The sequence below is a fragment of the Canis aureus genome, chromosome 4 (genome assembly GCF_053574225.1).
Source record: "Canis aureus isolate CA01 chromosome 4, VMU_Caureus_v.1.0, whole genome shotgun sequence".
In the NCBI taxonomy this organism is placed as follows: domain Eukaryota; kingdom Metazoa; phylum Chordata; class Mammalia; order Carnivora; family Canidae; genus Canis; species Canis aureus.
The window spans coordinates 3914813-3931740 of record NC_135614.1 but is presented as its reverse complement, the minus strand read 5'-3'; the positions used below and the strand labels follow the sequence as shown (position 1 = coordinate 3931740).

Genomic DNA, 16928 nt, shown 5'->3' with positions numbered 1-16928 from the left:
CTAGAACCCACATGAATGGTCCATACAAGTGAGCTTGAGCACCTGTCCACTTGCAAAGGGAATATATGCAACCAGATAGCCAGAGCAGGAATTCAGGGCATGCCTTGCTAGTGGGTCATGTCAAGCAGGCTGGGTCAGCCTAGCAAGGTGCTGGCTTTGGGGACTTCACTGTTCAATGTGGCATATGAGGCACTGTCTCGGCCTGAAGAATCTAGAGTTCAAGGTGGGAAGCAAATTCCAGCTATTACCCGTGGCCCTTTCCTCTCTGGAGGAGATGGAGCCAAACCAATCACTTCCCCTTTCCAGATTGCTAGGGTCCTTGTATTCAGTTCATACAAAATATTATGTGTATTATGGCCATTTTAAAAACAAAGAAAAGAAAGGTATTCAAAGCCTGTGTTTCCCATGTATCGTATTTGAAATAGATTAAGTCCTAATTCAGGTATGTTTTATATTAAATTCTCTTAAGAAACTATCATGTGGATGGAAGCTATGAAAGCATATATTACCTTTTTATCACATATGTAGATATTTTTCATTAGATTGCATTTTGTTTTAATCTGTTTCAACAGATACTGAACACAAGCTCTCTACTAGACAGTAGGAATACAAAGATGATAAGATTCAGTTCTAAGTCTGAAGATCCAGTTTGGTGTTGGAGACAGGCACGCTAGACCTCCTTCACCCTAGAGTTAGTAAGAATTAGACCAGTGGTGTGTACAAGGTGCTACAGAGGGCACGGGATGCAATAATTCCTTTTTTTCCTGTAAATTGGATAGAAGATTTTTAAAAATTACCATCCAATGGAGGTGATATAAGCTGTGTCAGGAAAAGTATGGAGGATTCTCCCACTGCTCTTAAGAGCAAAGTTGTGTTCCTCAATTTAAAATTGTATGTCTTTTATTTCTTTCCTCTCTTTCTTACTCCCTGCTTAGCTCTTAATATGGCTCCCACTGTGCTCTACACTCTCAATACATTCTGTAAACTGATACTCATAGAACCATCTCATAGGTCTAACTGATCTTTAGAGGAACACATGTGATGTATAATGTACATTGTGAAATCTTCTACGTGATTTCAATGTGCTACAGGCACAGTGTGTAGATGAAAAAGGAAGGTTCTGGAGGTAGACCACCACTCTCTAGAAGTGTGCCATTAGGCATGTTACTTGATCTGTGTGCCTCAGTAAATGTTAACTCTTTTTTTTTTTAAAGTAAATGTTAACACTTATTGTTACTCTTATTATTTAAATATGTTCGATACCAGAGAGCATTTCATGGTAAATGTGATTGAATCTGTACTGCTTTGATCTCTAATAGTGAAGAAAGAATATTTCTCTCAGTATCAGAAATACAGAGCTAAATCCAACCAATGCCACAAATATATTTATAGTCCTTATCACTACTTTCACTCAAATGTTTAAGCATAAACCAACGTTACTCAAAGTGTTAAAATATATTACTTCTTAATTACAAATCTTCACTTTTATTCTCTTTTTCAGATATAATCTTGCCAGACTTTTTAATGTCTTATCTTCTCCCCGTTACTGATTTCCCATGTGATTATAAAGATATTTTCTATTATGTAAGAAACTCTTTTGAATAAATTCAGGAACATTTTTTTTTATCATCAGTTTATAGTAAGGAATATAAATGTGTGGACTGGGGACACTTGTTGACATGATGTTGGAGCCTAATATTCTCCGCTTCCTTTCACATGGAGCTCAGCTCTCCCTATGCCAGGCAGAAGTGGCCTGTATTTAACTCAAGGAGATCTGCACAGTCTGGGTAGTTGAAATCCTGGCCTCAACACTGAGTAGCTACATGAGCTCAGCAAACTGGGCTCTCTGCTGGGAAGCTAGGAAGAGAGTGGTGGGGGCGGGGGGAGGGCAGGTCTCAAGAGCCAAATCACAGAGAACATTGGGGGCTATTTTAAGAAATTCAGTAAGTTCTTTGGATTCACGCAGAATTACTTTTAAAACTTGATGCTGCCATTTACTATTTACCCAATATACTATATGACTTTCAAAATCGTTCTTTTGAAACTTTTTTTCTCATTTTAAGATGATGAAAAGTAACATCTACTGTTAGTTGTTCTAGAGAACAAATAAGATAATCTCTATGTCTTGCACATAACCATGTACATTGTGGTGGTTCTTATTGTTAATAAGACTAGAGTTTATTAATTAATGTCTGAGTCCCTAGTTGAGAAATGGTGCACGCTTCAGTTCACTTGAAATGATCAAAGCCCTGGCCCATTTTCTGATTTCTGTGAAGGAGAGAAACAGGTAATGAAAAATATAAGTGGAGTCTGTTCCTGACCAAACAGATACCAACTTCATATTCTTTAAACCAGCCTCAATAACTTAACTGAAAGCTAAAAGGATTTAAATTTCAGTTATATAAGGAATATGGTCTCAAGGGATATTAAATAGTGAGAATTCTACTTTAGGAACAAATAAAATTATTGATATCAGCTCTACTTTACTCATTTGTTCAATTTACAGAGTCTAATGCTGGTTTTTATCAGTTTTAAGACATACATTTGCCATTGTGATCTGTGAGATTAGGAATCATTTTATCATCATGGAGTTGATGAAATATGGCTTATGCTACAGGAATATTAAGATGAGTAAGAGTCAGCCCATGCCCACAGATTTATCCTGTATAGCAGAAAAATTTAGAGAATAACAAACATTTTGGAAATACATTTCTGACAGCAGAATGGGGAATGAACTGGAGAAGGGGGAGATTGAAGACAGAGAGGCAGATTCCTTGGGAGGATACTATAGACATCCCAGGAAATAAAACAGAAGTATTAACTATCTGAATTAGAGCAAAGATAGTGGAAATGGAGAGGATTGGATATATCCCAGTGATATTTTTGAAGGAGAAAAGACAGAATTTTGATTGTGAATGAGAAAGAGTAATCAAAGGTGATAAGCATGGATACGGGCTGGACTGCCAGGTAGGTGGTTATGTTACCTAAGGTAGGGAGCACAGCAGTGCTTGGAGATGGCAAGGACAGAACAATAATTTGATTATAGATGTTGTGTTAGGCAGAATATGGCTCCCAAAGATGATCCCAAGTTGCTTGAATCTGTGAAAATATTGCTTTACTTGGGCTTTGCCAGTGTGTCAAGGGTAAAGATCTTGAGATGGGGGAGAGATTACCTGGGTGACTCAGTCAGTTGAATATACGGTTCATGATTTTGGCTCAGGTCATGGTCTCAGGGTCATGGGATCGAGCCCCACAGTGGGCTCCACACTCAGCAGGGAGTCTGCTTGAGATTCCATCTCTCCCTCTTCAAAATAAATAAAACAAATCTTTAAAAAAAAAAGACTTTTAATGGGGAGAAATTTGCTGAATTATCATTGGGTCCAATATAATCTCAAGGATACTTAAGAGTGGGATGACTTCTCTGGCTTTGGGCAAGAGAGATGTTACTACAGAAGAATGGCCAGAGAGATGTGGTGTTGCTGGCTTTGAAGTTGGAGGAAAGGGACTGTGAGCCAAGACATGTGAGTGATCCTCAGGGAATTGATAGAAGAGTTGCCAAAGAAGGAATCCGAGGAAGTGAAGTCACGAGAAGCTGAGTGGAGAGACAGGAGGGTGGTTTCCTGGCACTCGTGAAAGGAGGGGCTGGTGAAGTGATTCCTAGAGTCAGATCTAGAAGGATGGGTTTGACAGCAGATGGAAAGAGGCCTTTGACTCTAGCAACTTGGAAACTGATAATATTTGAGAGGGCAGTGATAGTGGATGGGTAGGGAAATAAATACATTCCAACATGTTGAGGGCATAAGAGATGACGTGAGAGGGAAGTGGCCCCAGTCAGATAGATAGCTTGAAGTGCAGCACTGCCAGCTCAGGGTTTTAGTTCTGTGACCTCTGATAAGTCACTTGTGTTCTTTAAGTCTCAAATTTCCTCTTAGGGAGAATTTATAGGAGAAAAAAAATGACTTTTTTTTTTTTTTTACACATTCCACTATGAGATGGCACTGAGCAGTGGTGAAAGCTCAGAAGCCAGGATGCAGTCAAAGCTGACCAGTAATTTGAGGATAGCCCATGAGCCCATTACTAAGGATAGCATCACGGTAGCCTCTCTTTTGTTCTAAAAGCACAGGCATGAGCTATGGTGTACCTTTCTAAAATTTATTTTTGGCTTATCATTGTCTAACAAGAGAATTACATATGAAACAATAATATAAATATTTTATGAAATATGTCAGGATAGAAATTTAGATTTAAGGCTGGAACCAGAGGTCATTTCTATAAAACATTGTTGCATAATATGCCCTTGAGAGGAATGCGTTAATAGCACAAGACAGGGGTGCCTGGGTGGCATAGCTATTTGGGCCTCCAGCTCTTGATTTTGGCTCAGATTATGATCTCAGGGTCCTGGATCGAGCCCTGCATCCGGCTCCCTTCTTGTCAGAGAGTCTGCTTCTCCCTCTTTCTTTGCCCTTCCCTACCTCACATCTGAAATACATAAATCTTAAAAAAAAAAAAAAGCACAGGATAGTATGAGAAATCTTCTTACCATTGATGAAAAGATATGTTTCATTTTTAAAATGCCAAAATTCAGAAATTACCAAAATTCAGCAGTTAAGTCTCCTTGTTATTGGGGATAACTTTGTTAATCGTTGACTAGTATATGATGTACTTCTAAAATTAAAGAGTTGGTTGTATTTCATCTTAACATTTGGCCTATTGAGACGTTTGTCAGTATTGCCTTCTTTGATTAATTACTGTTCGCATGAGGAAGAGTAAGTTTTATTGCAGCTGATTAGAGTCTGTACGTATCTGAAGAATACAGTGGTCCTTTGGCAAAGGTAATGTTCCAGAATCTTGGATTTATTGCACAGTTTGTTGAGTTCTAATCATTAGCTTTTGGAATTGGCAATCCCTGCGATGTTGGGATATATCATTCAGTCATAAATTGAAATTATCAGATACCCAAACATAATTGCATTTGCTAGGTATGTTTGTGAATTAAGTTTGTATAGATTATAGATACTTGCCAGTTTCATCTGAGGAAACCTTACATGTGGAAGTTTATTTGTCCTGTAATTCTGAAGAATGTCTTGAGTCTCTCTCCATGGGATTTTTTAAGTTAGACTCCATTCTTTTTTCCACGTAAATCATCTAGGTTTCTGTAGATGCTGCCCATGGTTATAGCCCCAGAGCCATTGACATGAGCAATGTCACACTGTCCAGAGACCTGCATGTGAGTATTATGGACTTTTAAAAGTATGCAAATTTCATTTTTAAAAAGCATAATGTGGGGATCCCTGGGTGGCTCCGTGGTTTTTAGCGCCTGCCTTTGGCCCAGGGCGTGATCCTGGAGTCCTGGGATTGAGTCCCACATCATGCTCCCTGCATGGAGCCTACTTCTCCCTCTGCCTGTGTCTTTGCCCCTCTCGCTCGCTCTCTCTCTCTCTCTCTCTCTCTCTATCTCTCATGAATGAATAAATAAAATCTTTAAAAATAAATAAATAAAAATAAAAAGCATAATGTAACACTTTCCTGAATATATTTTTTCTGCATGAATTATTTGAATATGGTATTCATAAAGAGGTCTATGAAATTCACAGATTATAGGCCTTAAATTTTCAATTGCTTTTAAAGTTGACAACATTTTCTAGGATGTTTCTTCTAAATAAGAATTTTCCATAAAGATAATGTGCATTTAAAAAATCTGACTATAATTAAGTAGTTGTGTGTGGGAAGAGAGTAAATCAGGAATTAGTAATGCTCTGCTTAAAGGGACCCTCAGTTCTTCATTAAAGAATACATATGTTAAGTCATTTATCCAGTGAAGCAGGTAGCATTTTGCCTGCTCCATCTGTAGTTGCGTCTGTTCTCCTTTATTCCTAAGGAACATACTTTGAAATGGCTGATTTGAGTAAAAGAAAATTTGTTGTCTTGGATCAGAAGTTGACAGGTCAATATAATGAACAAACAATATTGACATTTTTTGGTATTTTCCCAAGAGGAATAAATATATACAGGCAAACTCTATGTAGTATGTCATGTTAATTATGTTAAATTGTTTGACTTGCCCCTTGTCATTGCTCCTATATGGATGGATGTCTTAAAATGAAATAGTGAACTTGAAAACCAAAAGGGTACAGGGAATCCTAAAGGCAATCTTATCAAAAAGCAAAAGGCCATAGAGGGGCGCCTGGGGGCTCAGTGGGTTAAGTGTCATTGGTCTTCCCACTCAGCAGGGATTCTGCTTGAGATTCTTTCCCTCTGTTCCTCTCCCTGCACGCATGTATGCTCTCTCTCTCTCTCTCTCCCAAATAAATAAATCTTAAAAAAAAAAAAAAATAAGTGAAAGTCTCCAGAAAGGCTAATGTGGCTTGTCCAAGGTCTCTCCCCCAGTTTAGGGCAGACATGGAATCTAGACTGTACGCTAGGTTCTTTATATTCATTGTTTAATAAGGTTTAGAGTGTCTTTTAAAGCTTCAGAAATTACAGTAAGAACTTGTAAATAAATAGATTTTTCATTAAAGTTCACAGCTAATTTGAAGTTTCATTATTGAATTAATGAAACCTCTGTCCTTGAGCATTACAAATAACAAGAATCATTCCCATCAAATCACCTCTGCTGTTTACTACTGTGTGGTTTCACAGGCTGTTGGAATTATCTGGGATTCAGATTCTAACCAAGACAGTTGTGTTTGATTATCATTTAGAGTTATTTTAGCACTGACACACTATGATTTATTAATTTAAAGCATGTTTTGATATTACTTATTAGCAAGCAAAGTCTTCTGTTTCTACTCATTAAATTTTAACTTATCTGCTAAATATTTCATTCATTTAAGGCTATGGCAGAAATGATGGCTGAAAACTACCATAACATATGGGCAAAGAAAAAGAAAATGGAACTGGAGTCCAAAGGTAATATTTTCCAAAAAATCTGATTGAAAAACAGAATTCAACTACGTGAATCTCTGATATGGATAAAATCTCTTGTGTGTGCATGCATGTGTTCATGTGCGCATGCTCACACCTCTCTGATTACTTTCTATATAGTCTTTTTTCCCCCAATGTGAATATAATTGCCTCCAGGTCAGGACTACAACTTCTGTTACTTTTGTAATTTTTACTGTACAGATCAAGGCATCAAGAAACTATTTCTTATTTATTGGCGTACTTAAAAATATATTAGAGATAGTTTTGAAGAGCGAGGATATTTCAGGGTGAAAAATATAGCTGTGATATTGCAGGAGTTACCAGCCACCAACCACTAGGAGATAGAATAGCACAAATTAGAATTAGTCGTGGAAATGAACAGAGAAGATTCCTTACACCAAAATTGCCTATTGCAAAATTTGATTCACAGGTAGGCCCATTTTTCTAGAATGATTCCATGAATGTTTGTTAAACGAGCAATCAGGTTTTTGGTTGGCTGATGGATGGATGGATGGATGGATCTTTAGCTGAGTAATAGAAACATAGAGTTCTGCTTACTGGAATTCTGGAAGCGGCATCATCCAGATGACTAGTAAACAAAATCACTATTTTTTACGTGAGCAGATAACATGAAAAAAAATCTGTTTTTTTTCCAAGTATGTTTCAGTCACTATGGCTTGGTGAGTTTCTGGGCCAGCCATTCAGTGTTCCACAGTCAGTATTTTCTTTAAAACATGCTGCCTGTAGATGAGATATCCAAACCTCTGCATGCAGCTTGTATTGGTCCAGATTCATACTGCATGGTTGGGAGACAAGCAAGGGTTCAGCAGGTTAAATGGGGAGGTGGCAATATTAGTCCTCAGAACCTTTAGTCATTTTTCTTACTCCACATATACTTCCTCTTTTGAAGGAAAAAGTGAGTGGTTCAGGACCAAAATAGCAGACCGGTAGGAAAGGTGTTGGAATGAATATACATCAGTGGGTCTTGGCTTTTGGTTGTTGAGACTAAAGAAAGCGAGAAATGAGTCTTGGAAAGAAGAAAAGCAACAGACTGTCGACAGCTTTAGGAAAGAAACTGCTTGTGTCTTTTCTCAAATTTGTTCTCTCCCTTGGGGACTTTGATACCAACTTGTGTCCTGACAACTTCTGAGATCTGGGTTGGCATGTGGGAGGTGCCTATGGTGTGTGTGTGTGTGTGTGTATGTGTGTGTGTGTGTGTGAGAGAGAGAGAGAAAGAGAGAGAGAGAGATTGAGGAAAGAAGGGGAGGAGAGAGCAATAGGGGAGCATGGGAAGTCAGGAGCAATAAGACAGTAGAAAGAGAAAGTCATTTAAAGCCTGTCACACACCTAGACACTTAAAAGAATCAGTTCAGGGGCTGCACACTTTAGTGTCCACCCTATCCTGGGCTCTTTATTTTCTCTTCTGCCCTCTCTCTCTCCTTGAGTAACCTATTGGTATCTGACCCCAAAATTATTGTGGTTGCCAAATTAATACAATTTTCTAGGAAGAAAGGACTAAATACAATAGTGTAGTTCAAAATAGGAGATGATTTCAGGATGATTAAATTCGATGTTTGATTTACAAAAATTTTTTTTCATAAAACATCCCGTTTTATCTTTGATTATGGGAGAAGTCAAATTTGTTCTATACCCTTCTTGCTATACACAGAATGTTTGTTTCTATTGTCTTCTGATGATTGCATTATACTTGACACTATTAATATCAAACTATGAAATAACCGAAGTTATTTAAAACGCATAGTGTTTGCTGGCTTGGTAGCTGCAGACTGTCCCTTTGCATTTATGGTAGTATAGTGCCACCTAATGGTGAGAAAGCTCAGCGTGTGATTGCATTTCTGTGGAAGCTCAGGCTCCGCAAACTCCAGGAAAACGTGACATCTTCTTTCCCTTTTTGTTTGGTTATTTCAAGCGCAGGGACATTATGTCTATGATTTTTTTTTAGTGGCTCCTGGCGACATCATATTGGACACCGATCTAATAGACTCTATGTTGTCACCATAATTCAAACCAAGTATTCATTTTTAAGTACTTTTTTTCTGGAATGCCCACAGCACTTTTGTTTCAAGGAATTTCAGCATCCCACTGAACACATATCCCCGTATGTTTTTATAAACTTTACACTGGGGGCACACCATGCTGTTCACTCTGATGCTGCTCACCAGATCTTTACATCTGGAATTACCAGTGCATTTTCTGAAACTTTTATAAGTTCCACAAAAATTTTTACAAACTCTGTAACTTTATACATACATTTTCATTAATTAGTTTTTTATTTATTTCAGAATTTTTCTAGAATTTTTTTAAATTTCAGAAATTTTCTAGGATTTTTAAATCTAAAAGGATGCTTTTTTTTGTATTTTTCACTAAAATAGGTAAACTAGAAATCTAGATGCTTGCTAGAAGTTTTAATCAGTCAAGTATGTATGCTACTCGTATTAGATATTTAAGAGAGATTAGCTTTTAGGTTAACCTGAATTTAGGTTTGTGTGGAATATGTGACTATAAAGTACTGTTTGATCTGGGAAGCATACTAAAAATTCCATATTTAAGACCTTTTCTTCTTCTCTCAGTGGTGGAAAATGAAGCTTATCTCTTGAAACATGTCCTATACTTTTGCTAGTTCAAGCTGTGCATGTTTTAGCAAGTATTTTTATGCAGCCCATCTTGAGAGTTTGTTTGAATGAAGAAGGGAACACATCTTCTCCCTTCTCGTGCAATTGCAGATGTCACTGGCACTTGATATCACAAATGCCTGCATGTCCATATATTAATTGCCTCTTAGAAGGCATATGTACAGTATATGAACAGTTTCCTAAATTAATTGGGACATTAAAGGCACTGGAGAGGCAAGAGCCTTATATGACTTGTATATACTCTGTGTAATAGGAAGATGCCAGAAGTTAAGTACGATCGCATTATATGCCACTCTATCACATTTCAGATTATTTTCTAATGACAGTGCTGTGTTCTTGTTTTGGCATGCTCTTAGGAGGTGGAAATCATCCCCTGCTGGTACCTTATGATACGCTGACAGCCAAAGAGAAAGCCAAGGACAGGGAAAAAGCACAGGACATCCTCAAGTTCTTGCAAATCAATGGCTATGCTGTATCCAGGTAAAAGCACGTCTGCCATTGTACATTCCTGTTATAAAGACTGGATGTTGAAATATCCCTGTCAGATTTAATGCTGAAAATGATTCAGTGGTCCCTTTACACCTTAGAGCTACTATTTAGTATGTTCAAAACATACACCTCAGAAACATTAATGTCCTTGGCCGTTTGCTACTAACTGGTTCCTTTCACTACTTAGGTTAAATCCAATCCATCATTTAGGCAACAATTTTTGGCAAAAGTGACCCTCTGTTTCTCTAAAGGTGACATTTTTTGCATGATAATAGAATTATTCTCTACAGTTTTATATCAGATGCAAAGTATCCCTTCTATACTAAATCTCACTTTTGCCTTTAGCTACAAGGAGATGAGATAACTATCTTTATATATACCATATATACTTTTTAAGCAGAATTGTACCTTCAAATAGTCTTTGTCGGACCTGGTTTCAATATTTCATTTTTGCTGCTCTAGGGGGTTTAAGGACCTGGAATTGGACACACCTTCCATTGAGAAACGATTTGCCTACAGCTTCCTTCAGCAACTCATTCGCTATGTGGATGAAGCCCATCAGTATATCCTGGAGTTTGGTAGGTACCATCATCCTATTACTTAGTCTAGGTTTTGTTATTCTTAATGTTGATAACATCAAGGTATAGCACAGACTGCCAGGCTGGTTTTGGTTTTTTCTCTGGTAGTATAAACACTGCCTCTCCATCCTATTACTCAACAGAGTCTAATGGTCAGTAGGCAGACACATTCTTAGGGATGGGTAAATTTAGAAAATCTAAAAAAATATCGAACACACCATTCTTTTCTTCTTCTAATGTTTATTGGCATTGATTTCTTATTTTGAAAGACACTGCACAGACGTCACACTGGTTAGACACATTGGATGGACACTGTAAAATCTTTCTTTATCTTTCTAATTTAAAATTAATTGCCATGCTCCTAAAAAAATTGAAACTCTGTGGATCCCTAAACTTTCAAGTCAATGTGAAGGCCTTTGTAGGGACACATGCTCATACTAGAGTATCTGCGAAGTAGAACATTTTATTATCCCCTTAAATAAAATGGAAGACCTCTTCCCAATGTGGCCCAATGCTACTACCTACATGTGAAAAGAATTCTTTCTTTTAAAATCTTAGATTCAGAACAGATTTTCAAGACAGCCTCTTCTTCCATCTTATTTAATGATCGTCCTTGACACTATTGACTTAAAATTTGAGTTGTGAATTAGTGAGCTTCATGTCAGATCACTCTCCAGCCACTGGTATTAAGGTAGAAGGATTAAGGATTCAGATAGAATTTGTCCCCTTTGGAAAACAAGTGTGTTATGGTGATTATCTTTTTATTTTCTTTTTTCTTGTTTTTATTTTTTTAGATCCTTATTCTTTCTGCTTTTTACTTGTTCAGGGCCCATAGTCCTAGGTAACTTAGCAGTAAACACATCCTCCACTAGCAGATCCTGACCAAGGGCTCTTTTTGATATTATTTTCTTAGGATTTAGGACTTAGTTTTTGGCACATCAGTTCATAGAATTTCGAGTCTGGCTTTTTCTTGTTTCTGGTCTCCTGTATCCTAAATGTGATTAAAGATTTTTCAGGGATCCCTGGGTGGCGCAGCGGTTTGGCGCCTGCCTTTGGCCCAGGGCGCGATCCTGGAGACCCGGGATCAAATCCCACATCGGGCTCCCGGTGCATGGAGCCTGCTTCTCCTTTTGCCTATGTCTCTGCCTCTCTCTCTCTCTCTCTCTCTGTGTGACTATCATAAAAAAAATAAAATAAAAAAAATAAAGATTTTCCAGTTGAGTATTGTTCTCTTAAAGAACTTCCTTCTCTCTCAATCTGCTCATTATCTGCAGCCAAATGCTATACTTTGGCTCTCTTCTTAACTGTCTTTTTCACAAAAGCCAATCATGCAAACTAATTTAGGATTTGTAATCCCTTTGTAGCTCATACAATGATATTTTTTAAAATATGATTTATGAGTCACCCTGAAAAGTAGCCAGATTAGTCTCACTTACTGAAATATGATCCAAAAAATTAATGAGACCATGGTGAGTTTTTGAAGCTTTCATGCATATAGTTAAATACTGAAATTTCTCAGGCACATTTAAAAGTATATGACATGAAACAGAAACATAGATGACAGAAACACACATTTGAAGGGTAAATGTGCTTGGATTTTATCCACATCATACAGACGTTTCTGAATAAACCAGTGTTTGTGCAGAGGGAAAACCTTGCTGCGAATTCACCCACTTAGTGCATTTCATTCTTTCCACAGGGTACAGGGTCTTACAAACTTAACAGTGGGGAGAAAGTGAAGCTAGGTCAGTACAGAGCCCAAGAAATTAAGGTTTTTATCATGGTCAATGTCACGTGTTCCCTTTTCAGATGACTGTAACTGAGAACTCTGTTAGAAGAGCAGAGCTGGGATTGTTTACACTTATTTTATTTTATTTTATTTTTTTAATTTTTATTTATTTATGATAGTCACAGAGAGAGAGAGAGAGAGGCAGAGACATAGGCAGAGGGAGAAGCAGGCTCCATGCACCGGGAGCCTGATGTGGGATTCGATCCCGGGTCTCCAGGATCGCGCCCTGGGCCAAAGGCAGGCGCCAAACCGCTGCGCCACCCAGGGATCCCTACACTTAGTTTAATTTCCATTTTTTATTGTCACTGCAAATGAAACTTCTGTAATGCCTTCTTTTATCTTTAAATTTACTGCCTTTGCAACACATCTGAGGCTAATGGCCATAGTAAGAATATACATATGCCTTTTTCTGATTTTTGTTTTACATCTAGATCATATTCTCTCCATCAGTATTTTGCACATAAGCATTTTGTTAAAATGCATAATGTAAAGAAGTAGGATATTTCCTATTTAATTCCTTGAAATGTTAGCATATTTAGCTATGTGCAAAACTTGTGTTGACGTAGTTTTTATAGTGTATATGAGAAAGTCCCTTAAATGGATCCAGCCTTTTTGCATAATATTCTTGAGGGAGATTTAATGTAAAAGTGATAGAAGACTGAAATCTGTGAGTATAAAAAAGGCATAGTTTTCTTTTACTTATTCATAAAAAGAGCATTGCTCCAATATTACAAAATATTATCTAAATTTCCTAGAAAATTATCCCAAACCTATGTGTCAGACTTAATAAGTGATATCTCCTGGCAGCCTGGGTGGCTCAGCGGTTTGGTGCCATCTTCAGCCCAGGGCGTGATGCTGGGCTGGACCCGGGATCGAGTCCCAGTCGTGCTTCCTGCATGGAGCCTGCTTCTCCCTCTCCCTCTGTCTCTGCTTCTCTCTGTGTGTCTCTCATGAATAGATAAATAAAGTCTTTAAAAAAGAGAGAGATCTCTAATTGCTTTTATTTCTATTTACACATAATTTTTTCAGGAACAAGTTTGATTGTTATAAAATAGTGAAACTCTGCTTTCAAATTTTACTAAAACTTTATATCCAATATTGATATTTTTTTTTCTCCTCAATGTGTTCTGCATGTAATCTTGGTTTGTTAGAGTTATGGTTACATCTTCTATAAGCATGAAGCCTCCTCTGTATGCATGAAGGAGGTGCAGAAGGCCACTTCTAAGCTAAATGCATTAGGTCAATCAGTTCTTAACCTCAAAAGCATTTTCTAAACCATGGGGAAAATTTGGGTGTCTTTGTTTTGCTTATGAAAATTGTCTTGTGACAGTTTCTTTGTTCCTGAGCAGCATGTTAATTTTCAAATCTGATATTATGGTTGTGATCCTCCCTCCCATCCCAAGCTGGCTTCCTGCAGCCTTTTAGTTGGTACATTAATAATATAACTTTTAATTACTAAGTAACTACTTTATCAGAGGCCAAGGTTAAAAATCTCACCAGTTTCGTTTACTGAGTTAGTACTGGCTGCTCTCATACTTTCTTAATGAAAGAAAATATAGGATTTTTTACTTTATTTTATTCCAGTTTTCCCCCTACAAGATCATAAAGCTAAACCAGCATGTGTCTGCTCTTAACCACATCAATGGGCTATCCTCAATAAATTTTTTATTTTGGTTTATTTTTTAATCCTTTTTTTTAAAAGAAATCCTCAAATGCCTCTTTTTTTTTTAAGATTTTATTTATATTTGACAGAGAGAGAGAGCACACAAGTAGGGGGAGGGGCAGAGGGAGAGGGAGAAGTAGACTCCTCACTAAGCAGGGAGCCTGATGCAGGACTTGATCCTAGGACCCTGAGATCATGACCAGAGCCAAAGGTAGATGCTTCACTGACTAAGCCACCTGGGTACCTTTTTAAAATCCTTTTTAAAAATTATTATCCTGCTGAATAAAGTTAGCCTTGGTATTTTGGACAGCTTTCTGTGTTCAGTTTACCAGGGTAACACATTTAACAGTGTGTTCTAAATGTTGCATTTTGGGTGAATGTTTTGTAATATTTGAAGTGAAACATGTTCCTAGCAACTCTTTGTATCTACAGATGGTGGCGGCAGAAGCAAAGGAGAACATTTCCCTTATGAACAAGAAATCAAGTTCTTTGCTAAAGTACAGTATACGATCCATTTTGTTTTTGCTTCAATATATTTATTTACAAAATGTACTCTCTAGGTCTTTGACTCTTTCCAGAGTGTACTGGTCTACAAATGTGAATTCTATGTCAAGTAAATATTCTGTGGCACAAAAAGAACTGCATGAATCATGTGAGATTAAATTTGCTGCTAGGACACTTGGTCTTACTTTATTTAACTCACTGTTCTTCCTATCTTAATTCTCAAATCACTTCCATCTATATGGAGTCCAATTAAGTCCCCTTTTGGGGGGGGCTTTTATCAAATGACATAGAAGAAACATGTCTACTTCTTAATATTTGATTGTTGTTAGGATTTAAAAATTTATGAGCATTTTTTTATAAAGAGGAAAAGCATTTGTTAATTTATAAATTACAAATTTTAAAAGTTTTACATTATAAGCTTTACTGCATAATCTCTATTGTGGGACCTTTGTCCTACTCAGTTTACAGATGAGAAAACTGAGGATCAAAGAGAATAAATTGTTTATATAGTATAAAGTATACCCATTTTTATTAGTCATTCCATTTATTAAGAATTTATCAATAGTCTGCTCTTTGCCTGGAACATTCATGACTTTCTTTCAGCCAGTAAGGGAAGGAGCCAAAGTGTTGCAGATTCTCCACACTGGGTTCGTTCAACAATATTGTATAATTCATTTACTCAGCATGTGCTGTGTGCCTAGTCTCTGTCAGGTATTAGCCTACATCCCAGGGATTGCTCTCATGGACACAGAATGCCCTTGGGAAGTTTTCCTGTTTATGGTGTATTGGCATTAACCTGAAGACTTAATGATTTCAGTCAATTTACTTTCAGAGTACTTGCATTTGGTGGTTACTACAGATCATTTGCAAAAAGGCACATTACTTCAATTGATTAATATTTGGCTTTTATTATGTTTTCAGAATTGTGCCCTTTACTGTAAGGGAGATTCCTCTTGTCTTTTCTTTCCACTCCGTATAGTGCTCAGAATCTATACCCTACCATCTTAGTTTGTATTGGGCTACATATTGCTAGCTATCTTGTCCTACTGGGTTATAGTCCCTCTAATAGCCAATTATTACAAAGGCTGTATTCATGGCCTCTAACCACACGTTTGAAATACATTCTTATCTTGCCCTGTCTATATCCTCAGCACCCCTAGTGATTTTATTTGCAGATGCCTCATGTGGTTTAATTTCTTCTGAGTCTTTGACTTATTCATTCACGTATTTGTTGAGTAGCTATTATGTGTCATCACTAAGTTCAGGCAATGTTGCAACTTTCTAGGAAAATCACAAAAAAATTGTATTTTGCTATTATATATGAATATGGTATACAACATCATGGGGGGAAATGTAATCAGACAGACTTGAGTCTAAAAACTGATAGTGCCAGATATTATTACTTTTCTCATTTATTTTTTAACAGATATTTATCTAATGGGTGCCACAAAATCCTAAGTGCTAGTGATCCAGGAGTAAACAAAACAGAGCAAAGAGTAGTCATAGAGGCCAGGAAAGAGCAATAATGGGAAACAAACACAGCATGTCTGTTGTTCTTATATACCTTATAAACTCTTATGGAGAGAGACTAACTCAAAATTTAGTTGTTTTGCAAATGATTTTTTGCAAAATCAAGTTTTTTTTTCTCTCTCAAGAACAGAGAATATGGGGATTTTATCTAGTTGAGGCAATCAATGAAAGATTATCTGATGGAGCGCCACCGGGCTGAGGTCTGCAGGAGTGGAGTGAATGGGTTATAGGGTTATGGACTTATGGAAGAACATTTCAGATACCGGGAATGGTTTGTGCAAAGCCTCATGGTGTGAGTGCACAGGGTGAAGAGGAGGAATTCGCCCCAGGCCAGCAGGATTAGCATCTAGGAATGGCAAGTGGGCTTTGAGATAGGCCAGGTAAGAAGTGAGGTAGGTAAGTGGCAATGTGACTTTGAGGAAGTCACTCACTTTCTGCACCTGAGTTTAATACCTAGAAAATAGGGATGATGACACCTACCGCACAGAGTAGTTGTTGGGGAAAATGAAATGATAGGACATCAATTGCAATCTCCACACATAATAGAGACTCAATAAATGGTAGTTGTTGATTATTTCTGAACCTATTGGGCACTGAACTATATTATATGAAAATACTAAGGATATTTCATTTTTGAAAAGATAGGAAAGTAATTCCACGCTGTTGAAAATGTGGAACATTCCCAGTAACCATGTCATGTCCCACACATGTGCCAATGTGTGGCTATACAGGGACTGGAGATAGGGTGAGCTACCAGAGGACCTGCTGGCTGTGGGGAGAACTCGGGCTACTCCAGA

General features: G+C 37.4%; 1 protein-coding gene across 4 annotated transcripts in view; it reads left to right on the top strand.

Annotated features, from left to right (window-relative positions):
- RYR2 (ryanodine receptor 2) overlaps positions 1-16928 on the top strand; it is a 727449-nt gene that overhangs the window by 565752 nt on the left and 144769 nt on the right. For all 4 annotated transcript variants that reach the window (XM_077894379.1, XM_077894378.1, XM_077894377.1 and 1 more), the window contains exons 57-61: positions 5150-5227; positions 6834-6909; positions 9935-10058; positions 10530-10645; positions 14530-14594. In XM_077894379.1, coding sequence (XP_077750505.1) covers positions 5150-5227; positions 6834-6909; positions 9935-10058; positions 10530-10645; positions 14530-14594 — 459 coding nt within the window. The remainder of the gene's footprint in view (positions 1-5149; positions 5228-6833; positions 6910-9934; positions 10059-10529; positions 10646-14529; positions 14595-16928) is intronic.